General features: G+C 43.6%; 3 protein-coding genes across 3 annotated transcripts in view; 1 reads left to right on the plus strand and 2 right to left on the minus strand.

Annotated features, from left to right (window-relative positions):
• pcca (propionyl-CoA carboxylase subunit alpha) overlaps positions 1 to 16,272 on the minus strand; it is a 59,917-nt gene extending 43,645 nt beyond the window's left edge. Inside the window, exons 1-7 of the mRNA XM_056291704.1 lie at positions 16,202 to 16,272; positions 12,309 to 12,386; positions 11,103 to 11,150; positions 10,783 to 10,851; positions 3,191 to 3,304; positions 2,814 to 2,867; positions 837 to 968 (exon numbers count right to left, since the gene is read on the minus strand). Coding sequence (XP_056147679.1) covers positions 837 to 968; positions 2,814 to 2,867; positions 3,191 to 3,304; positions 10,783 to 10,851; positions 11,103 to 11,150; positions 12,309 to 12,386; positions 16,202 to 16,261 — 555 coding nt within the window. The 5' untranslated portion in view covers positions 16,262 to 16,272. The remainder of the gene's footprint in view (positions 1 to 836; positions 969 to 2,813; positions 2,868 to 3,190; positions 3,305 to 10,782; positions 10,852 to 11,102; positions 11,151 to 12,308; positions 12,387 to 16,201) is intronic.
• Positions 16,273 to 17,358: 1,086 nt separating this feature from the next.
• On the minus strand, positions 17,359 to 19,007 carry LOC130122502 (zinc finger protein ZIC 2-B-like). Its single transcript, XM_056291433.1, has 3 exons — positions 18,212 to 19,007; positions 17,865 to 18,044; positions 17,359 to 17,590 (listed from the first exon to the last, which is right to left on the minus strand). Exons 1-2 carry the CDS (start codon positions 19,005 to 19,007, stop codon positions 17,983 to 17,985), a joined length of 858 nt encoding a protein of 285 aa, XP_056147408.1. The 3' UTR covers positions 17,359 to 17,590; positions 17,865 to 17,982.
• A 1,026-nt stretch (positions 19,008 to 20,033) lies between these two features.
• LOC130123169 (zinc finger protein ZIC 4-like) lies at positions 20,034 to 24,254 on the plus strand. The gene is made up of 2 exons (XM_056292300.1): positions 20,034 to 21,294; positions 23,218 to 24,254. The coding sequence occupies exons 1-2, from the start codon at positions 20,739 to 20,741 to the stop codon at positions 23,847 to 23,849; spliced, it is 1,188 nt and encodes a 395-aa protein (XP_056148275.1). The 5' UTR covers positions 20,034 to 20,738; the 3' UTR covers positions 23,850 to 24,254.
• Positions 24,255 to 25,059: the final 805 nt, after the last annotated feature.

Here is a 25,059-nt window from a genome sequence, read left to right on the forward strand (position 1 = left end):
CATCACTGCAAAGAGCTAACTGTTAAACTTTAACCCAAACAAGACAGTTCCCTTCACCCAAACTGAGATAACAGAAGGAATAGTAATTTGAAGCAATCATTTCCATTCTGGTCCCATGTGGTTTGGTGATATAAAATGTGGGCTAAGTAACTGATCACATTTAATTTGCAAAGAAATTTGACAGAAGAGAAAAATAAGACCGCCCAGACCATCATCACTTGGATGCACATACTTCCATCTTTTACTATGGCTAACTAAATGATGAAAGCTGCACATTGCTCATTATGATTTTCACAGAGACAGTTTCCAGATGACATATCATCAAAGTTTACTGCTATCAAGAATAAATATTTAATCTAAGAGGAATTTAAACACCAGTGGCCAATTAAATCAGGAGTTAAGCCAGGAGACAAAGCAACTCAAAAACTTGACCTAAAAACAGAGACCCTGACTCATCCCGTCCCTCTCACGCTCACTTTCATACAAAATACAAAACGGGCAGCCAGGCTGAAAACGGTTTCATTATCTGAATGCAGCGTGTGTTATATAACCATTTGTGTGTTGGTTTGTTTGTATGTGCCATTTCCATGCTCACACTGCTGTGTGTGTGTGTGTGTGTGTGTGTGTGTGTGTGTGTGTGTGTGTGTGTGTGTGTGTGTGTGTGTGTGTGTGTGTGTGTGTGTGTGTGTGTGTGTGTGTGTGTGTTTGCGAGAGAGAGCGAGAGAGAGAGAGAGAGAGAGAGAGAGAGAGAGAGATTAAATGGGCATACTGGTATTTCCCTGTGTGTGTTAGTTTATGTGTGTCTTTGTGTTGTGTTTCAACATGGCTGACCTTACCTTGACCACCCCGTCGAACCCTGGTATGGTGTTGACCTTGGCAGCCTTAGCAATTAGCTTGCTCTGGATCTTATCTCCCATGGCCTCGATAGCATGAGTGTCCGGGCCAATGAAGGTCACCCCCTCTGCAGCCTAGCAGAGGTACACCACTAGGTTGGTACTATTGCACTTTAGCAACACCTACTCCAATGATGAACATCACTGAATAACTTTAGTTATGGTGGGTTTTTCACTGATGTGGTTTGCCATATTTTCTTGACTAGGTGAGGTTCAATGACATTATCATCTTTAAATCAACACAGCCACTGTATCTATACATCCAGAATAATACCATGTTTACAGCATTTTAATTCAACTGGTTTCCAATACAACAGTCTGTTCACATTATTCAGATTAAATGTTTGCTATTGTGGGGCTCAATCTTGGGACTTGTCCACCAACAGGTGTCACTCAGCCCCAACTACACTCCTGTCTAGCAAGCTTTATTGACTTTTGGCTAAATTCTGACTTTTAAATTATCACAAAATTAAACTGGTTTCAATGGGGACCTTTTGTGTTACTGGGCTGGGTTGTTTTCATGACTTCCTGGCTGAGCCCCTGAAACAAGATCCAGGCAGTGGTTATAAGAATCAACAGTTCCTGAGACAGGTTGAATTTCTTGAGCTGGCGGAAAATAACATCATCATCCTTCCGGCAGACAAAGGCAGATGCACTGTTGTATTAAACTAGACAGACTATCATGAGAAAGTTATGATGTTACTTAGCAACATGAATACTTATGAGGGACACCACCGAGCCACTGGTTCAGATTTGTGAACGACACGTGGGTTAAAATGAAATCTCAGGATGTACCACATTTCACCAACTACATTAACTCTGGACAACCACATCAAGTTCACCGGGGAGAATGTGAAAAATGACAGGTTAGCCTTCTTAGACAAGGAAATTGCAATTGATGATGAAGGACATTTGACTGTTGACGTTTACCATAAACCAACACATACTGATCAGTACTTAAGGTTTGACTCTCATCCACTGGAGCACAAACTAGAAGTAATCAGGATGATGTACCACTGAGTTGACAACGTCCCCACCGACACAGCGGCTGGGGAAGGGAAGAAATCCCACATTAAACAGGCCCTGGTTAAGTGTGGTTATCCTAACTGGGCGTTTGTCAAAGCCACGAAGATGTCCAAACAGTGTACCAGTCAATCAAAGAGAGGAGAGGGACAACAGCTGTCTAAGCATAAACCAGTGGTGATTCTGTATGTGGTGGGAGTGTTGGAACAGTTGAGATGTGTATTTTTCCAAACATTGCATCTCAGTTGCTTCAAACCCCAAAACACGCTGCGCCAGAAATTGGTCCACTTCAAGTATCGGGTCCGCCGATACAAACAGAGCAATATAGTGTACGCTGTTAAGTGCCAGGAGGATTGCAGTGACTTGTACATTGCGGAAACTGAACAGATGCTGCCCAAGAAGATGGCACAACACAGGAGAGTGAATACGTCAGGCCAGGACTCCACATAAAATGTCCCCACAGGGTAGGTGAGGTTGTTCACTCACTCACTCACTCACTCACTCACTCACTCACTCACTCACTCACACACTCACACACTCACACACACACACACACACACACACACACACACACACACACACACACACACACACACACACACACACACATTGTCATCTAATATTCTTATCAAAAGCCTTGCCCCCCGTGATGTTAAAAAGGTGGATGATAGTCAAGGGGAGAACATGGATATCTAGCCACAGCCAAAAGGCTACTGTCAAGGACAAATTTGGCTTTGATTTCGATTATGGACTTCTCACAAGACACATCCTGGAGAAGTCCCACTGAGTAGTGTGTGTGTGTGTGTGTGTGTGTGTGTGTGTGTGTGTGTGTGTGTGTGTGTGTGTGTGTGTGTGTGTGTGTGTGTGTGTGTGAAATAGAGACTCTGTGCTACTCACCAGTCGCCTGGCAAACTCTTTGTTTTCAGACAGAAAGCCGTAGCCAGGATGAACCTTTACCAAGAGAAAACAGTATTTCAATATGGCTGTCTGCTAGCTGCCGCTTTCTGTACATCCATCTCTTCCATTTACAGCCCAGGACTCCTTACAGTAATCTTGGGCTTTAGTGCACCAAATCTAAATATTTATATTGTTTTATTGTCCATCCTGTCATGATGCCATTCTTTAAAAAAAACACTCCGCTGTGTATGAATCATCAAAAGGAATAATGGTGTAACACCAGCAGATATAAGGACAGACTGTCTGAAACATCATTTATAAACCTCATAACTAAACTATGGGCCACCGTCTACCTTTCATGTCTTTGCTCTGCTTACCGCCTGCGATCCGGTTGATGTGACGGCATCCATGATGGCGTCCATGTTGAGGTAGCTCTTGCTGGTCGGAGCAGGACCCACACACACTGCCTCGTCAGCCATCTTCACGTGGACCTGCCAACAAATGCACAGACGGAGGTGAAGAACAGGAATATTCTGTCTGGCTTCATCCTTCCTACGACAATCTGAATCTGTTTATTTGACAAGAGTGTTTTCAGATAAACAGGCGGTTTAGCTGGTGCAGCGCTCGCTGTGACCCTTACAACAGAAAATGTAAGAACTATTTAAAAAATGTACAAAAATGAAAAATAATCTGAGGTAGAGCTGGACAACACCACTCATGGAAGACAACAACTCTTACTGCTTGATATAAAACAAAATCTAGCAATGTCTAATTTTTTTATGAATGGCATTAAAAAAAATTATCACACCTGACAAATAACATAATTTAGTCTGATTTAGTGACTTTTTGGAAAATAGCTTTATTTCCTCTTCTAATAATCCCCATTATCATTGATAGGTTGATAAATTCTTTGCAAATGGAGTTTTCATTTTTTGTTTGCCCCCCCCCCCTTTTCTCCCCAATTGTATCCAGCCAATTACCCAATTCTTCCAAGCCACCCCGATCTCTGCTGATCCGGGGAGAGCTGCAGACTACCAGATACATGTGGAGTCGCTAGCCGCTTCTTTTCACCTGACATTGAGGAGGTTTGCAAGGGGGACATAGCGCATGGGAGGATCACGCTATTCCCCCCTGTTCCCCTCCCACCCCCCCAACAGGCACCCTGACTGACGAGAGGAGGCACTAGTGCACATCTGGCTTCCCACCCGCAGACATGGCCAATTGTGTCTGTAGGGATGCCCGACCAAGCCGGAGGTAACACGGGGATTCGAACCAGCGATCCCTGTGTTGGCAGGCAACGGAATAGACCGCTATGCTACCCGGACGCCCGCAAATGGAGTTTTGAAAGTTAAAGGGTACATACACTACCGTTCAAAAGTTTGGGATCACCCAAACAATTTTGTGTTTTCCATGAAAAGTCACACTTATTCACCACCATATGTTGTGAAATGAATAGAAAATAGAGTCAAGACATTGACAAGGTTAGAAATAATGATATGTATTTGAAATAAGATTTTTTTTACATCAAACTTTGCTTTCGTCAAAGAATCCTCCATTTGCAGCAATTACAGCATTGCAGACCTTTGGCATTCTAGCTGTTAATTTGTTGAGGTAATCTGGAGAAATTGCACCCCACGCTTCCAGAAGCAGCTCCCACAAGTTGGATTGGTTGGATGGGCACTTCTTGCGTACCATACGGTCAAGCTGCTCCCACAACAGCTCAATGGGGTTCAGATCTGGTGACTGCGCTGGCCACTCCATTACCGATAGAATACCAGCTGCCTGCTTCTGCTCTAAATAGTTCTTGCACAATTTGGAGGTGTGTTTAGGGTCATTGTCCTGTTGTAGGATGAAATTGGCTCCAATCAAGCGCTGTCCACTGGGTATGGCATGGCGTTGCAAAATGGAGTGATAGCCTTCCTTATTCAGAATCCCTTTTACCCTGTACAAATCTCCCACCTTACCAGCACCAAAGCAACCCCAGACCATCACATTACCTCCACCATGCTTAACAGATGGCGTCAGGCATTCTTCCAGCATCTTTTCATTTGTTCTGCGTCTCACAAACGTTCTTCTTTGTGATCCAAACACCTCAAACTTGGATTCATCCATCCACAACACTTTTTTCCAGTCTTCCTCTGTCCAATGTCTGTGTTCTTTTGCCCATCTTAATCTTTTTCTTTTATTGGTCAGTCTCAGATATGGCTTTTTCTTTGCCACTCTGCCCTGAAGCCCAGAATCCCGCAGCCGCCTCTTCACTGTAGATGTTGACACTGGTGTTTTGCGGGTACTATTTAATGAAGATGCCAGTTGGGGACCTGTGAGGCGTCTGTTTCTCAAACTAGAGACTCTAATGTACTTATCTTCTTGCTCAGTTGTGCAACGCGGCCTCCCACTTCTTTTTCTACTCTGGTTAGAGCCTGTTTGTGCTGTCCTCTGAAGGGAGTAGTACACACCGGTGTAGGAAATCTTCAATTTCTTAGCAATTTCTCGCATGGAATAGCCTTCATTTCTAAGAACAAGAATAGACTGTCGAGTTTCAGATGAAAGTTCTCTTTTTCTGGCCATTTTGAGCGTTTAATTGACCCCACAAATGTGATGCTCCAGAAACTCAATCTGCTCAAAGGAAGGTCAGTTTTGTAGCTTCTGTAACGAGCTAAACTGTTTTCAGATGTGTGAACATGATTGCACAAGGGTTTTCTAATCATCAATTAGCCTTCTGAGCCAATGAGCAAACACATTGTACCATTAGAACACTGGAGTGATAGTTGCTTGAAATGGGCCTCTATACACTTATGTAGATATTGCACCAAAAACCAGACACTTGCAGCTAGAATAGTCATTTACCACATTAGCAATGTATAGAGTGTATTTCTTTAAAGTTAAGACTAGTTTAAAGTTATCTTCATTGAAAAGTACAGTGCTTTTCCTTCAAAAATATGGACATTTCAATGTGATCCCAAACTTTTGAACGGTAGTGTATATCTCTTGAAACTATCCATCTTTTTATTTTTTAACACTGAATACATATTGCAGGAAAAAAAAGCCTCACGGTGTTGAACAGAATAATGAAGACACCTGCAGCAGCATCAGGCATGCTGAGCTGAACTGGACTGAGCATCTGCACACATGATATCTTCATCTGTTGGCTGAACTGTTATCTTGTATCGGTGACCTTACAGTCTGAAACACTTGAAACTGAATGTCTTTATGCATCATGCTCAATAATCCAGGTAAGAAAATCAAAGAAGTCTCTCTTGTGTCCAGATGAACTGATTCAACTTTCTTTGACTTGAAACTGAACATCTGGATGGTGACCCCCCCCCCCCCGCTAGGAGAGTGACAGTCACCAGAATCAATCCCATGGATTAACATGAACATGTGAAACAGAAAAGGTGTGAAATTTGTCAGCGCCCGAGTGCTTGTTGGTTTGTGTGTGTGTGTGTGTGCTGGGGGTTGATTCACTCAATCTTCATCTTGTCGTTCTATAGAAGTGTTAAGGGGCAGAGGTCTTAATGGTTAGGAGACCATTTTGATTGAAATATTTGGAGGCTGCTTCCTGTTGCTTTGACTGTCCATAGCTCTCTCAGTCAGGTCCCAACAAGGTTTTACAGGGAAGCATCATGATTTAAAAAAAGTAAAGTTCCAGCCATGTATTCCACACACAATACGGCACGGTGGCAGAATGGTTAGTGCTGTCGCCTCACATCAAGAAGTCCCTGGATTCGAATCCCAGGGTTGTCCAACCTTGGGGATCATCCCAGGTCATCCTCTGTGTGGGGTTTGCATGTTCTCTCCATGTCTGCGGTGGGTTTCTCCGGGTGCTCCGGTTTCCCCCACCATCAAAAAGACATGCATGTTAGGGTTAATACTCCTGTCTGTGCCCCTGACAGAGGCATGGCAAGACGAACTGGAGTTGGTTCCCGGGTGCTGCCCACTGCTCCTAGCTACACAGCTAGGATGGGTTAAATTCAGAGCGTAATTTCCCTGCAGGGCTCATTAAAGTATATCAAAATCAAAAAAAAAAAAAAAAACAACTATGAGTTTTCCTGCTGTGAAGGGCTTCATTTTGGCAACAGGCTTCAGTAATTGTTGGAGTAAAAGATTTCATCTTTTGAAAAATTAGGCTTGGTGAATTAGGGTTTGATATAAATACTTGATAATTTCTGTTTCAAAGAAAACCACAAGAGTGGTTTTCAAAGCAAATCCCTGGAAAATCAGCCCAGGCCATTATAAAATCACCATATTTTCAATTATTCATTTAACACCCGATTTTATCCACAACAACTTGTAAGAGTCAGAAAATAAAAGATAAATTCACATTACCACTGACATCATAGAACGCTACACAGTAATCATGTCATAGTAGTACTAAATGTAGTAGTAATAGTACATATGTGGTAGTAGTAGCATATGTAGTAGTAGAGGAAACAGGGGTCAAACAGGGATGCATCCTCGCACCCACCCTGTTTGCCATCTTTATTCAATTCAATTCAATTTTTTAGTCATTATAAACAATGTGCAGGCACATGTTAAAATTTAAATGAGGGCTGTGGCTTCACCAAACAGTGCAAGACAGACACAGACAAACACAGCAAACACATTATAAGATATAGCAAACACAATATAAGATATATATTATTGCTGCCATACTCCACCTCACTGGCAAAAAGCTGCCACAGGGGATCCCAATCCTTTACAGAACTGACGACAGGCTCTTCAACCTTTATAGGTTCAAGGCAAAGAGCAAAGTCTGCAACACCACCATCATGGCGCTTCAGTATGTAGATGAAAACACCGTCGCAGCACACTCCACAGAAGACGTCCAGGACATTCTGAATGCCTTTGCCAACGAATACAGAGCCCTGGGTCTAGCATTAAACATAAAGAAGACCGAAGTCCTCTATCAACCTCCACCCAACCAGCCCACCATTAAAGTGGACAACAAAATTATTGAAAACGTTGATCACTTCCCCTACCTCGGCAGCCTCCTCTCCTCAAAAGCTGACATCGACTCTGAGGTGAACCATCACCTTAGTTGTGCCAGTGGCACTTACACCAGACTCAGGAAAAGTCTTTGAAGACCGGAGCCTAAAGGCCCAAACAAAAATCCTGTAAAGAGCTGTTGTTCTCCCCACCCTGCTGTATGGAGCAGAGTCATGGAAGACCTACAGCAGGCACCTGACAGCCCTGGAACAATACCACCAAAGATCCATATGAAAGATCCTGAGGATCAGCTGGAAGGACATATGCACCAACATCAGCATTCTGTTAGAAGCCAACATGACAAGCATCACCACCACAATAATGCAGCACCAACTCTGATGGACAGGCCATGTAATCCGCATGTCCAACACACGTCTCCCCAAACAGAACCTGTACTCCCAGCTGAAGGAAGGTCAGCGAGCTCTCAGTGGGCAAAATAAACGTTTCAAGGGCAATATTAAGACCAGTCTGAAGAAATTCAACATTACAACAAGCAACTGGGAACAGCAGGAAGGAGGTGCACGTCATAATGGAATGCCACTGTGCCGCCACGAAAAAGCAACAGCACCGCAAGGAGAGAGAGAGAGAGAAAAAGACTCAACCGACACCACTTTCCCCTGTCCACACTGCACCAAAGCATGTGGATCGCGGATCGGCCTTTACAGCTATCTGAAGACCCACAAGTAAGACAACCCAACAGAGAGGACAGTCATACTCGCTTCAAGTGACCGCCAATGATGATGATATGTAGTAGTAGTAGTAGTAGTAGTAGTAGTAGTACTATATGTAGTCATAGTAATAGTAGTATATGTAGTAGTATTAGTACTAGATGTAGTCATAGTAGTACTAGTAGCAGTAGTATATGTAGTAGTAGTAGTAGCAGTACATTGACTACTTAGTATTCATGTTACGTTGAGTATATTTAGTGTAGGAGTCTCTTAGATCCTCTATAGTAGGTGAATAGGAGAATTAAAGTATTAAGTAAATTTACACTGACACAAGTCAGTATAACAGACATGTTAAACTAAAGTAGAAATAGAAATGAGAATCATCTTAACAAAATACCTAAATTTCACTTTTATGGATAAATTTGAAAGGACGTGAGAATGGATGAGAGTATCTATTTAGAGAACTTTCACCAGGTACAGCAGAGGTGAAAAGGAGAGGCCTCATGCTTTGTAAAGCCATCCTGTAACCCTCATGTCAGGAATCATTCACCCAGATGAAATGTCCTAAAAAGAACCCTGAACTTTGAACCCCACCGGACATGGGACATGGCTCTGCAAGGGAAAAACTCAGTTCACCTTTTGGGATGAAGTAAAATATATCTCATTCAGTTAGATGTGGAGTAATTTATTCAATATGCTGCATCTGAGGTTTGTGCTCTGATGTTAACACCACCTGCTGGCCGCAGCTCACACCTAACCAAACACTCCAACTTATTTTGAACTTTCTCAGTTGTGTGAGAGCATAAACTCAGCAGACCAGTCAGGTTTGGAAATCACACATTTGATGATGAAGATGAGGAACATCATGACAGTACCACACCAACACCACCAACATCTGCTGCCTCAGCAAGATCCTGACATGCAGTATGAGTTAGAGCCAGTCAGTATATGGCTATTATGTAATATATGCTGATCTGAGACTAGATGTGTTGTGGGATTGTGTTTCTGGTAAATTTTGTCATTCCCTGGTCTTAAAGGCTGCACTGGCTACCTGAAGCAAAGGCTACCTGTTTGGTCATCATATCCACATTACTGATTATTTATCTACACGTTCTACTGTGTACATATCTTATGAAAGCACCAATAGACATTCACTAAATATCATCACGTTATCCACATGGAGGTGTTCAGTCAGATATATGGTGATAATTGATTTTGCCAGCATCGTCCAGTTATAGTGTGAATGGCTAAATTAGTTGTAATTACTACTACTATGACTTTCAGCTGATCCCGTTAGGGGTCACCACAGCAGATCATCCGTTTCAATTTCTTCCACTCCTCTAAATCTTCCTCTGTCACACCAGCCACCTGGATGTCCTCCCTCACCACATCCATAAACCTCCTCTTTGACCTTCCTCTTCCCTGGCAGCTCCATATTCAAATAAAATCAAATCAAATCAATTTTATTTGTATAGCCCAATATCACAAATTACAAATTTGCCTCAGTGGGCTTAACAGCAACACAACACCCTGTCCAGGATTCAGCATCCTTCTCCCAATATACCCAGCATCTCTCCTCCACACATGTCCAAACCATCTCAATCTTGCCTCTCTTGCGTTGTCTCCAAACCGTCCAACCTCAGCTGTCCCTCTAATATACTCATTCCTGTCCTTCTTCATCACTCCCAGTGAAAATCTTAGCATCTTCAACTCTGCTACCTCCATCTCCGTCTCCTGTCTTTTCGTCAGTGCCACTGTCTCCAAACCATATAACATAGCTGGTCTCACTACCATCTTGTAAACCTTCCCTTTAACTCTTGCTGGTACCCTTCTGTCACAAATCACTCCTGACACTCTTTTCCACCCACTCCACCCTGCCTGCACTCTCTTCTTTACCTCTTGTCTGCACTCCCTGTTACTTTGGACAGTAGACCCCAAGTATTTAAACTCATACGCCTTCGTCATCTCTACTCCTGGCATCCTCACCATTCCACTGTGCTCCTTCTCATTCGTGAATATGTATTCCATCTTGCTCCTACTGACTTTCATTCCTCTTCTCTCCAGTGCATACCTCCACCTCTCCAGCCTCTCCTCAACCTGCACCCTACTCTCACTACAGATCACAATGTCATCTGCAAACATCATAGTCCACGGAGACTCTTTCCTGATCTTATCCATTAAATTAGTTGTAATTATCAGGCAAAAAAAGTGTGAATCCAGCATAATGCTTTCTCATTTCTGTGGCATTTTCCCTGCTGACCAAACCTCTGTCTGAATTAAATGAGAGCAAATGGAGAAAATGGATTGTGACTCACAGCGCTGGCGTCCACGTCACTGTGCACGGCTACCGTCCTGATACCCATCTTCCTGCACGTCTTCATTACCTGGCAGAGACACAAGCACACAACCAAACATGAGACGCCAAAAACATGGCCCCTGTATCGCTGAACAAAATAAAACATTTAAAGACAAAAGAAAGACTAAATGTTTTATGGGCTTATCATTCATTTTATGCTGATGACATAAAACTTCCTCCAAACCGCTGTTCTTTCTCTCCTGGTCCGTTGTAAATCAACATGACTGATGTGTGTTGTTTCTTTATGACAGAAACAAAAATGGAGAAATGTGTTCTTACCCGGCAGGCAATCTCTCCTCTGTTGGCGATGAGGATCTTATCGAAGGTCTGTTGGAAAGAATAAAACAGAGACTCAACAGAGCTTTCTTTCCACTCAACCACCGCAATCAACGTGGAGAAAAGACCAATTTAAAAAGAAAAATGCTATCAAGAGTCATTCATGAAATTGGGTCACTTTTTTTTTAATTCATCTGAGAATGGAAATGCTGTTGCTCTGTATGACAGCTGTATTTCTTGGGGACATAGGAATGACAATACGAGTAACTCTATCCATAGGTGAGTTTCTGTTCTCTCAATGGTTCGTGTTAAACTCAGAAATAAACATAAACCCATTTACACACAGTCAAATCCTAAACCTTCCCTAATTCTACAAGTGGGGTGTGACTTGTACACTGCGTTTGTCTGAAGTGAGAGTTTTATTCATATACCACTAAAAGTAAAGAGCATATCGTCACCTTCTTAAAATAATGGCCTAAGTCATATTTTCATGTTTTTCAAAAAACTGAATAAACTGAAACAAATATAGAATATATGATATTTCTTAATCATTTCACACAAAAAGGTCATGACATTGACAACCTTTTTGTGTGAAATGATTAAGAAATATCATATATTCTATATTTGTTTCAGTTTATCCTGTTTTTGAAAAACTTGAAAATATGACTTAGGCCATTATTTTAAGAAGGTGACGATATAGTATAACAATGTCTGGAAAATGGACCAATGGAACAATATGAGCTTCTTTAAGTCCATATAGAAGAAATCAAGCTGTGTGAGCTGTGTGGTTCAGAGAGAGATGCTGCAGTCTGTGACAAAATAAAGAGGCAGTCAGCACATATTTCTATGCCCACTCTTCCTCCTTATTACAATGCAGTTTTTCTCCAATTCACCCATTTGGAAGTGAACATTAATTTACATAAAAGTGACCAAAATTATTTTTGTATTTAAATAACTGATATCTGCACTTTTCTGTGGATTTGATCACCTCTTATGAGCTACTTGGGGATGCACACCAGCACATGTGCCTCCATATTGCCTCTATCACTGAAAGATGTCCTGCTCCTCTGCTGCTGCTTAACTCTCATCTGACCTGACTACTCCATCACTCTCTGCACCATGTCCAAGAACTGAATCATGTAGCATTAAATCCTTGTCTTCCATATGGTGTAAATTAAGTATTTGTGAAAAATAAAAGCGGTATACCACCTTTTCACTGGGATCATGGACAGTGCTGTAATGTGCCTTACAGGCCTGCGTGCAGCATCTGGACTGGAATGAGGCAAACTGAAAGACAGCAGAACAGAAGGAGAAGATCAACTCCCCATCAGACTCATGAGCAGGAGAAACTAACAGCAAAGAGGAAAACTATCTGGACATACTGATACTGTTCAGCAAAACAAGCAGGAGAAATACGAAATATCACCATACGTCTCATTCATTTAATGTCAGGGTCCATTACAGATACATGGCTTACGCTCCAGAGGCTCTGATGTTTCAACACTGTGGATCTGCAGTCTAAACACTGAAACAATGCAAAAAGGTCAAAGGACTGTTGCTGATTAAATGTATAGCAGAATACAGACCACATATACAGATGTGTGTCTTTTAGGAAGTTGACTGCCAAATGTGGTAAACATGGCAGCTAAGTTCAAACAAAATAACATGGGTGCCTTTCTCTAAACTTATCAAGCTATCAAGATCAGTCGGTGCAATAATGTGTATGAAGAAGGTCAGGCTGATTGCATGGATGAAAATGGGGGACGCAGCCAGTGCATGAAGGACCAAAACCAGCAGGCACTTTGGATGACACCCACTTTATCTGCAGAAGACTCAACTAAGCAATGTTGTACTTAAGCAAGAATTAATTCTTTAGTTGTGTTCAAAACAGAGGGATTACCAAAGCAAATGAACTGCATCCATGCTCTCAGCAAGCCAGGGCCACGTCTCTGATTTGACACGAACATTTAACAGCTTCACTGACAGAAAATGCTAAATACTATTAACTATTTTTGATCTTCATCCCCATTTTACAAACGCTCATATGTGGAGTTAATGAAAATAGTTCTGTTCTTTGTTGAACCTTGGGAAAGTTCTGCTGCTTCTCAGGTTGACAGCAAACTGACATGTCTGGCAGACAGACAATACTACATATAGTTGCCAACCAGTACTCTGCGTTTGGATTTTTTTTTACTGACACCACTTTTTCAGTCTTTAAATTTATGAAAACAGATAAAAAAAATTACACAAACAATGGTGCACAGCTGCTCTTTTTTGGAACTCATACCTTGTTATACTTAAAGCATTTATCATCTCTTTGGTTGGTCGAAAGCTTTTTCTATCTTTCAGTGTTGTCTTCAAAGTCAGCTTTCAATTTAGCATCTCTGTTGATAACCAACTGATCTCTGGTGTGTCTTTATGCATTTTGCACCACATGCAGGATGCATGGTACCAGCTATCTTTGTCCGTAAGAATCTATTGCATAAAGTCAGAATCATTCATCCAAATCCAAATGAAAGGAACATTGCTTGGTCTTTTTTTTTTCATTCACCCTGTCAGACTTTATTTTTTGGCAATGTTAGCTATTGTTAGCAAGATGTCCTGATACATGTTCAATAATCCAGGTAGGGAAATCACAGAAAGTTGAATCAGTTCATCTGGACACAACATTTATTGAGAGAAACGTTTCATCACTCATCTAAGGGCCCGACACACCAAACCGACTAATGGCGACGAAGGCCGACTGTTGCGTCGCCTCACATCGCCTGCCATCTGGGCCAAAAAGTAGCACTTGAAGACACTGCAAAAACTACAGCCGACAGCCAACTAGCATGTATATTCTGCACTGATTCGCTAAGCTGAACAGCCAATCAGAGTGATAGCTCTCATCAACGGGCTCCGCTGATTCAACATGCTGAGTCGCCCAAAAAGCTGCCGACAGGGGTCTGACTAATGTTGACGGTTCAGGACACACCGCAAAAACTAGGGTCACAGATGCTCACCGATGGCCCAACATTGGCTGACATGTGTCAGGGCCCTAAGTGATCTCTTCAGTCTCAACTGACTGCAGGTATCCCCACCCTTATAAACAATACAGTGGCATAAATACCGAAAACAATCAGTTTCATATGCCAATTGCCATGACCATCAACTAGAGCTACAATGGCCATGTATACTATTCACAGAGGATTGGGGAATAGTTGCAATCACAGCATTTTAGATGGTGACAGGTCTGTAAAAACAACATAATGGACCCGGAAGTGGAGCAACTGCGGACGAAAGTTTCAGCCTGCCTCAGCAATGCAAAGGCGCCACCATCCAACATCAGTAGAGATGAGAGCAAAGCTCTCACAACTCTCAGTAAGGACAAAAACATCATCATCCTTTCTGCAGACAAAGGTAGATGCAGTGTTGAATCAAACGAGACAGACTATCATGAGAAAGTTATGATGTTTCTTAGCGACATGAGCACTTATGAGCCCCTGAAATGAGATCCAGGCAGTGGTTACAAGAAAAAAGTGATAGATTGTCTGAAGCTGTTAAAATAGGAAAACGTTATTAACAGAATTTTGTACCACAGATTATACCCAGGGGAAGCTACACCTAGTCTGTATGGGTTACCTAAGATACATAAACAGGATGTGCCATTACGGCCTATTGTTTGTATGATTAACTCAGTGACCTATAACATCTCTACGTTTCTGTCATCTATAACCCGTTGGTAGACAGTAATGAACATCACGTTCAGAGCACTATAGATTTTGTGGATGAGGTGAGGGACACCATTATAGAAAAGGATGAACAATGGTCTCTTATGATGTTAACTCTCTTTACGTGCATTCCTGTTGACGAAGCAGTGGAGGTGCACCGTATGAAATTACAAAACGACCCCACCCTTAACACTGATCAAGTGCGTCTGCTCTGCTCCTGAAGCTATGTCTTCAGTCCACGTGCTTCACATACAGGGGACAGTACTATAGGTAGAGGCATGGGTGTGCTATGAGTTCCCCAGTCTCACCTGTAGTAGCCAACTTGTATATGGAGGAAGTGGAAAAGAGGGCTCTGATGTCCTATCCAGGTAAACCACCTAGCCATTGGTTCAGATTTGTGGATGACATCTGGGTTAAATCTCAAGTTGCTCAGTTGCTTTCAAACCCCAAAACACACTGCGCCAGAAGCTGGTCTACCCCAAGGATCGGGTCCCCCGACACAAACAGAGCAATATAGTGTATGCTGTTAAGCGCCAGGAGGATTGCCGTGACTTGTACATCGGGGAAACCAAACTGACGCTGGCCAAGAAGATGGCACAACACAGAATAGCTAACACGTCAGGCCAGGACTCCATAGTCTACACCCATCTACAGGCCAGTAGCCACTCTTTCAAGGATGAGGATGTGCACATCCTTGATAGGGAGGAACGATGGTTTGAACGGGAAGTCAAAGAGGCCATCTATGTGAAGAGGGAACAACCATCCCCGAACCGGGGGGGGGGGGGGGCAACTTACAATGCTGTGGTTGCAAACATTCCCAAATCTTCGGTGAATAGTACACATGGCCATTGAAACGCTAGTTGCCACAATCATATTTGCATATGAAACTGATCGTTGGTTTCCGTCGTTATGCCACTGTATTATTTATTAAGGTGGGGATACCTGCAGTCAGTTTAGACTGAAGAGGTCACTTAGATGAGTGATGAAACGTTTCTTTCAATAAACGCTGTGTCCAGATGAACTTATCCAACTTTCTGTGATCAATAGCTAGATGGTTATCATTTTGACTGGCAGGCACATTGTCCCATCCCTTTAACTCTACAAACTTTAGTTGAACTTAAGTTAAACCTAAGAGAAAAGTTTGATGGCAGTCAGAAATTTTAGCAATCAATGAAGTAACGTTAGAAATAAAGGGGCATTTTTGCCGAGAAACAAACTTTTCTTTTACGGACAAGGTGAAAGTAAGATGATATTTAATAATCTCTAAATTTGCGCACGGCTGGGGACCGTTACTACTGCTGACATGGGAGGATGAAACATGACGAAGCTTTTGTATTTTCGTTTGCTAAAATCTTGGGCAAGTAAGATAACAGTCCGATCTATTCGTCTCACCTTTACAGAGAACAGCAGTCTCTGCACAGCCTCTGAGGTCCTGCTCCTGTACGCCGCCATGTCTGCTGAACGCCCAGCCTCTCCGCACCGCCGTGGTGACGTAACCGTGACGACTTAGCTCCCCTTCACCCAATCACAACACGGGAAAAGAGCTCACGCCTCTCAGGTTGGACTCTTAACATATCAAGTTTGAACTCTATTTTATGTTTTGTTCTTGTTTTATGGTAAAGCATGTTGCATTGCTTTTTATGTATGAAATGCTTATTGTAAAAAGAAATTGATTTATGTGTAGAGTCATATCTTAAGAATATTCATTTCATATATAAGAATATTCATTTGATATAGTTGTTTTAAAATTGTAACTAATTACGCTCCATTTAATTGTAAATGAGAGTATATGAGAATATGAGAGAGACTATAGGATACGATCCATCCTGAAACAAAGAATCTGCTCCTGTTCAGTAGAATGAATTTGCCGTGCTTTGACCAAAGTATTACATGTTTCCATAGCGACCACTGCCCTGACAGCTGTGATGGGTACAACTCATTCAGTTTTATTCTTGATCAGCTCTATTTTCTCGGGTAGGAAGGACTGGTATGGCCTTCATGAAGGGAGCATACTTTAAGCCACAAGTGAAAATAATCTCCATACTCTTTAACAATGCTAGAAGACCATAAGAAGACATATAAGCTTCTCTGACCTGTGGAAACTAAAGTCAGCCATGTTATTTTTTCTTCCCTGAAGAAGCATTATTCATAAGAACCTGGATGTGTCAAAAGGTCCGGAGACCTTCTGTTCATGTTGCATATGGGACCTTTAGGTCATAGGTCACAACTGTCAGAGGCCAACACCACAGTGTATATGCGAGGCAGCAGGACATATTTATGACTGTGTGGGCCAGACTGAGGAATACATTTTCCTTCCAATACTTCCTCTTTGCACAAATTTTAGCCATACATGCACAGAATGAGAGCCTTCCATGTCGGCTTGCATAACAACAAGCAGAGCCACTATACAGTATCTGAATAGTTAGGCCTGGTGACTGACCTTTACTGGATTGCAAGAAGAAAATAAGGAATCCAATCTTATAAATGAGATTTATTAAATCATAACAAATATTTATAAAAAGATGTTGGGAGGAAAAGTATGAGCCTGACATTGTGCAAAATAAATGAATGCTTTAATTGCAAAAACACTATTGAAATGTCAGCGTTCTGGCTGGACCTCTGACAGTTTGTCTTCCCTTTGTCTACAGTGGGCTGTGCCATTCAACGTAGTTGGACATGTGTGTCCAACCCTGGAGACACCATCTCTGATGAAGGAGAGGACTCATAGCTGCTGCTGACTGCAGGAGACCCATCAGAGGTTGAAAGAGAAGAGTCATGGACCTGCAGAAAAGAACCAAAATGTCATGAAGGTTTCTCTAGTTTGGAATGCTATAGCTTCAGCTCAATAACATATTATAGAATTTAATGCATGCATTGTGGATTGCACAGCACTTTTAAACTGACATTTAATATCATCTTTTTTGCTTGTGTATTCTTCATCATGCTTACTATTGCATCATATGAGCAAGGGGAGAGACCATGCCTGTACTTATATAAGGAGAATGTAATTGCGCAGCACGAGTGTCTTTCTGATGGGGCTGTGTTGTGTTCTGACCTTCATCATGTGTTTGTGTAGAGATCTGGGGCACTTGTAGGACCTGTCACATGCTTTACACATGTAACTTCTGCCACACGCGTGCACGTGCATGTGCATGTGCGTTTGTTGCTTGAAGCTACTGGTGTCTGTGAAGCATCTGGCGCAGATGCAGAAACCACAGCTGAACGGCTTTTCCCCCTGAGAGAGACCAATACAATCCCCACAGTTCACCCACAATGGAAAGCCATCACTGACTCACTGAGAACACAATTCAGACATTGACCAGGACATTGTTACATGGTGGTGTGTTGTTACATGGTATTACATGGCGGTGTGTGTTGTTACATAGTGGTGTGTGTTGTTACCCGTGTGTGTCTGTTTGTGTGTCCTCAGAATCTCCAGCCATGCGAACACGAACATCGTGGAGCATCTGGGGAACGGACACGGAAACGGCTTCTCCCCGGTGTGAACGCGCAGATGGTTGACCAGTTTGCACCGGGCCATGTAGATCACGGTGTGGCGCAAGCAGCCCTCCCATCGGCACACGTACCTGATCTGTCTTGGACCCCCTACGTGTTCCACGGTGACATGCGCCACCAGCTCGTGCATGATGCCATAGGTGTTCCCGCAGAGGCGGCAGAACCCACCTCCAGTCCAGTTGGGCTCCGTCCAACTACACATCAGCTCCTGTTTGATGCACTGCTGCTGCACGTAGTGGAGAAATCCTGCAGGGCGCTGCGCCATCAGCGAGGCCCCCAGCGGGTCTCCTCTGCTCCCTGCCATGACTCTCCTGTCTGGCTGCTGGTCAGGGGGTCCGGGGAACAGGAGCTGTCCGTAACCATATGTGTGGGGGTCCTCATCGGGGAGGTGCTGGTGGAAAGAGTCGGGCTGAGTGCAGGGGTCACCAGGTGCTCCTGCAGCCTCTCCCCGATACATCTGGCTACACAGCAGGAGGTCCGGGGCTGAGTCGGCATTGGAGGGCATGCAGGAGGCACCCGAGGAGGTGAAGGAGGCTGCGGTCTGGCCGTGGTGCAGTTGTGAGTAGTAGTTATGAGGAAAAGAATGAGGTGCTCCGGGCTCCATGAGGATTCTAGGGTCCGCGTCCATCTGCTGCTGGACATCCCAAAAGGAGCAGGCTGCTTTTGGGTAAACTGGATTCATGAATCACCACATGAAACCAGAATAAAAAAGAAAGAAAAAAGATTTAGCAAGCTGAGGATGAACTTTTAACTTTTTACATTTGTGTTAAAAGCCAAGCTGCACCGTGGCCAAAAATACCAGAAAACAAATTCCACAAAGATGTGTGAAAGTTTGAAAAGTATTTTTAGATTAATTTCCTCTTTCAGTAGAAAAGAGAGCAGCGCTGCAAGTCCGTCTGAGACTGATGTGATGCTTTTATCTGCTGCTGCCTTTTACCTCCAACAACCCCGCCACCCCGTTAACCCCGATGGTCACAGCTCGACTGGATGATTGGTCGCCTCCAAACTGCCACTTCTGCCAGTCGGCCAATAAAAAGTCCTCCCATCAATTTGCCCCGATGTGTGGGGGCAGTGCTACGTAAGTATAGTCTGTGTGTGTGTGTGTGTGGGGGGGGGATTTTAAAAAAAACCCAGTCCCCTGAGGCACCGGCTGGGAGATGGAAACAGGGGAACAAGTTGAAAAAGAAAATCAAATCTTCATTGATGTGAAATCATTGGATTAATTAATGGAAACATAAATTACAAACATCCTTTAGGAGGCCATAATGAACCCCTGAACGGTTAGTGAATCAGTAATTATAGTTACAAATTTTTGGTGAAGAATTATTTGACAAATTCTCACAAAATAAACTTATGACTCTTTGTGATTTGTTCAATAGAAAATCTGTGGGAGGTGAAAAGCAATCACTTCTGGATTATTAAATTATTCTGTTAAGTAAATATAAGGTGTGGACACCATGTACATGTAATGTGCATAAATGGGCACTGCATGGTCAACCGATCAATAGGATGAAAAGTAAGTGAATTAAACGGTGATATCAGAGGAGAGGATGATGCACCTCCAACGAGGAAGATTTCTTTCTTTTTCCCAGATTTTACATTTAGAGTAAACCATGATGCCACCCTCCTGCAGACCACTGCCCATACAGGGAGGTATCCTGTGAGCTGCAGAACCTGCAGCTCATGCAGCATGTGGTTCCCCCTGTTACTCTTTTCTTCATTGTGCTTTACTCCTCTACTTTTCATTTTACATTGTACTCATATTTTATTAACAGGGTATGTTTTATCGTGTGTTTTATCCTGTTTGCTGTTGTATTTTTTCACTTTTATTTTCCTTTTAGTTTTATTGTGATACATTTCATAAGTTTGTTTTTGCATTATTATTGTCGCCTTTGTTGCAATGTTATGTATAATCATCATTATCATGGCTGTTCAGAATAATATTAGTGTACTTTTGTTGTTTTTATACGGTCGTTTGTTTGCAGGCTTGGTCGGTTCCATATTAACGTAGGTGCCTGGCGGTGTGTGTGTGTGTGTGTGTGTGTTGGTTTGGTCTGTTTCATATAAAGAGGGAGGGAGAGGAGGAGGAGGAGGAGAGAAGGAGGCCTCCTCACAGGAATGGGACGTGGCCTGTGTTGTGCTCCCTTTGACTCTCCTCTCCTCTCCTCCATACACACACACACACACACACACACATACATACACACACACACACGCGCACACACGGCGGGCCTGACGCGGAGCAGCAGGGGGTGAACAGACAGCAGCGTGCGCCTCCTCCAACCGGAACCCACAGGACGGAAGCAGTCCGCTCCGCGCGCGCCGATTTGCCCCGGTCGACCGAAGAAGAAGAAGGCGGTTCGTTTCCGGGCGGCGGCGGCCGCCACAGCCGCACAGCCGCCGTGTGTCCAGCATGAAACGGGCTGCGCTGCTCAGGCACAATGGCCTCGTCTCCCCGCTGGGGAACAACAACTCCGGGGCCTCCAACGCCGCTCCTCCGCCCCAGCAGCGAGTTCCCGCCGGCGCCGCCTCCGCCGTCGCCGGCTCCGTCCCGGGCGGAGGAGGAGGCGGCGGAGGAGGAGGCAGAGAAGGAGGAGGCCTCCTCACGGATTATTCCAACAAAGGCCCGGCCATCAAAACCGAGCTGGTGTGCAGATGGACGGGGGCCGGGCGGAGCTCCTCCACGCGGACCGACCGGACGTCCGTCTGCGAGCAGACCTTCAGCTCCATGCACGCGCTGGTGGACCACGTCACCGCCGCGCACGTGGCCGCGGGCCTGGACGCGCTCAGCCACGTGTGCATGTGGGAGGCGTGTGCGCGCGCCGGCCGGTCGTTTAAAGCCAAGTATAAACTGATCAACCACATCCGCGTGCACACCGGGGAGCGGCCCTTCGCGTGCGCCTTCCCGGGCTGCGGCAAGATGTTCGCGCGCTCCGAGAACCTCAAGATCCACACGCGCACGCACACGGGTAGGTGTTGAATGCACAGTGACGTCACTCTGTACGCCAGGTAAACAACAACAACACAAAGACATTCACAGGCAGGACTGTTTCTTGTCAGGGCCCCGTTCACCACCGACTCGCATCCTTCTCAGTGGAGGCGCGTCATGTAAGCAGCTCAGGAGTCACGTAAGGTGACCGGTAGCAGTCCGGAGCACAGCAGACCATCAGCATCTGCGTATCTGTCAACAGTATGAACAGTGTCACCGCCATACAACCGTTAAACACAGAGTCCTGCAACTCTGCCAGTAGATTCCAGCTGAGAAGTATAAAGTATTTCTGATTCTGAGGAGTCATGTAAGGTGACTGGGAGCTGCTGGGGGTTGAATCAGGATGGCAGTAAGGACGGTGTTCAGGCTTCTGTCACAGATAAGCTTTTTCAGATGGCATACCGTATTCTGTTCCTCAACCTCTTTTACGTCTAACTTGGCTCATTTTTATCTATTAACATATAATAACACGTTTAAAGCTGTAGTCTTTGGTCTATGTTTAACAAAAGAGTATTGTATCTACCAAAACCAGTCACAGATGTCTTACAGCTGAGAGAACAGTAGCTACAACATGTAACGGGATTTTCATTTTTATTTTATAAGAATGTGAGTTTTTTTTATCATAGATGTCTGATACTGCAGATGTTATTTTAGCACACATGGCAGAACAGAATATAACTGAAATGATGCAAGAAGCTAATGACCTTTAAAATATTAGCAATGATGTCTAATCCTACTGCGAGAACAGAATCGCTGCAGAGATGACACTTTTATTATTAACTGTATTTTATTTGAATATTCATAGCTTGGTGTTTTTCTCCTCATTTCAGGTTACACACAAAATCTGCGGTTGGTCACATCAAGTAAAAACCATCACAGTCTCATATCCCGTACTCCAGGTTCCTTTACATTAAATGTGTATTTTATTTTTAATTAGTTAAAAACACTGTATAGACCTCCATAATGAGGCTATTCTCAAAAGTATTTGAACATATTAAAGGTCCAATCTGTGATTTATGTGACCATATCAAATGGAGGTATATCTCCATACATAACTGAAGAGTTTGAGTTATAGATGTAAAATAATCATCTTGTGTCTTTCTCAGCCGATGGTAATAGAACATGTAGGTCTATTTGACTCCAGCCTTTACAACCATTAGAGATGTGAACAAACCTTTTACAGCATCAGAAAACATTAGAAACTCAGATTTAGTTGTTGTTTACTGTTAGTCCTTGTATTAAGACACATGTCAATCAATCTGGGAGTGACAGCAGCTTCCTGTCCTGTGGTTTGTAGTTTGGTAGCAGGGCAACCCTTTGGTTTACTTTTGGATTAAAGACTAGCTTTATTATAACTATTATTGGTTATGGGAAGGGATGCACCTATATAACTGTTTCACGGGTGACACCGATTCCAAGTAAAGCTTTAAAAACAGTACCAATCCAATCCACAACTTTTACTGAACAGTGCAGATTGACACCATTAGTTTGGACAAAATAACTGAGAGACAATCAATTATCCCACCATTATAGAAACACAGGCTTCCATGTGTAAAAAATGCAGTAAATCAAACCATTTTTCTTTTATTGATGGCATGTTACTTCTGGCTTTTGGTCCTGGATTTTAGTCTCAGGTAAAACCTCTGATACCATACATCCATCCATTATCCAAGCCGCTTATCCTACTTAGGGTCGTGGGATGCTGGAGCCTATCCCAGCAGTCACTGGGATAGGATCCAGCATCCCACATCAGCTCCAGCATCAACAACCTCTGATACCAATACTCCATTTTCTGATACCTCTATCGGTACATCCTGAGTGATGGGGTTTACTTTAATCCATAGGCTAACCATCGATAGGTCCAGGACACTGATAACCTTTCATAATCTGTCTTGTCTTTCAGGTGAGAAGCCGTTCCAGTGTGAATTCTGTGAGCGCCGTTTTGCTAACAGCAGCGACCGCAAGAAGCATTCGCAGGTCCACACGGCCTCCAAGCCCTATGACTGCAAAGCCCTGGGCTGCACCAAGTCTTACACCCACCCCAGCTCGCTCCGCAAACACATGAAGGTCCACATCAAGTTGTCTCCTACCTCTGAACCGCACCATGCCTACGAGTCCATCCTCCATCAGCAGCCTCTCCCGGCTACCCTCGAACCCCTCAATCTTAAAATGAACCACCTCGCCTCCTCCTTCCCCGACAAAATGGCTCATTTCCCGCCTCTCTCCAGCGCCAGCTTGGACAGCGGCTCTGCCCGCGACTTGGACTGCAAGCTCCTCCTGCGGAGTTCGTCTCCTGTGGCAATGCCCCTCGACCTCTCGGTGTCCAGCCTGGTGAAGAGCCGCCTGGCACAGCAGAAACAGGGCAGCAGGAGCACGCGGAGGACCCAGCGGTCGGTCAACCCGCCATTACCTCAGGTGTCGAACATTAAGGAGTGGTACGTGTGTACCAGGACTACAGCCCAGCAGGAGTTTGGCTTATTAAATCCAGAGGACATCAAATCAGAACCGAGCGATGATGAGGAGTATAATACATAGGACAGACCGACTGATAAAAAACCAACACAAGATATCAGATATCATCAGATGCAGGTTCAGCCAGAGGACGGTGTGAAAAAGGATTTCTACAAAACTGATTTCCAAACCGGGTCCTACAATGTAGTGGTCACCTGCTAGCCCTGGGTAGGGGGACTGGAAGCTGTGGTTTGGATGGTTTGTGGATTTGTGGCTATCTCCAATGGATATTCCCACACAGTTCCAGTCCACGAAGCCTCGGTTTCAGATGAACGGGACTTGCTGATCTCCTTCCTCCTCAGTCGAAGAATTGCCCTGAGGTCCCTTTGGGATGGGATTTGAACCTCACACACAAGAAATCATAAACAGAGAAAAAGATCCGTTTCAGGGTTTGCTGAAAACTCCCTTTTTAAGCCGTACAAAATTAAACCTGTGATTTAGGAAGATGTTTGAATCATAGTTTCATTTCATGACAGGGTGGGCAAACAGGACAGGTCATCATAGTTGTAGAAATGTGTATTTTTCTGAAACCGTGTGTTTAATCATGACATCAAGGCAGGTAGTCGCCCATTTGATTTCATGGTGTAAAGGACAGGTTTGTCATGGAGGTCGATTAATAATGAATCCCTGAAGGCTGATGGAGACACACAGAGGATGTTTGCCAGTGTATTGTTCCTCATTCATACACACAAGACAGATAAATGTCTTATAGACTGGACTGGAACATGACCCAGTAAGACTGCAGACAGATTCACCACCTCCATCCACCACCTGTTTACTGGGAAACAAATTAAATCGATGAATTGAACAAAGTGAATGAAAAGGAATCAAAACAAACCATTAGGCTTAGATATATTTTTTTAATATTATTATGTGGGTGTCTCATAAATGTGAATATTAGTAGATCTTGTTTTTAATAAAACAAAAATATCCACATTTAGAAATAAAGTTTTTTTCCCAAATTATAAAGCCAGCCATCTAATCGTTTGGCCAGCCTTGGAATTTAACCCAGTGAACAGACATCCCCACAACATCTCTGTGTTCTCCAAGCAGCCTTTGTTATCAGGATGGGTTATCAGGAAGCTGGTGAACAACAGAATTCTGTCAAAATCACTAAAATCAATCAACCAACATGAGATTTCAGCACAGAAGGCCAGGGGACTTTTTTCAGTTTTAGATCACATTTTTGAAACAGTTTGGACCTTGACTACTACTAAATACATCCATCACCACG

This window comes from Lampris incognitus, chromosome 13 (genome assembly GCF_029633865.1).
Source record: "Lampris incognitus isolate fLamInc1 chromosome 13, fLamInc1.hap2, whole genome shotgun sequence".
Taxonomy (NCBI): Eukaryota; Metazoa; Chordata; class Actinopteri; order Lampriformes; family Lampridae; genus Lampris; species Lampris incognitus.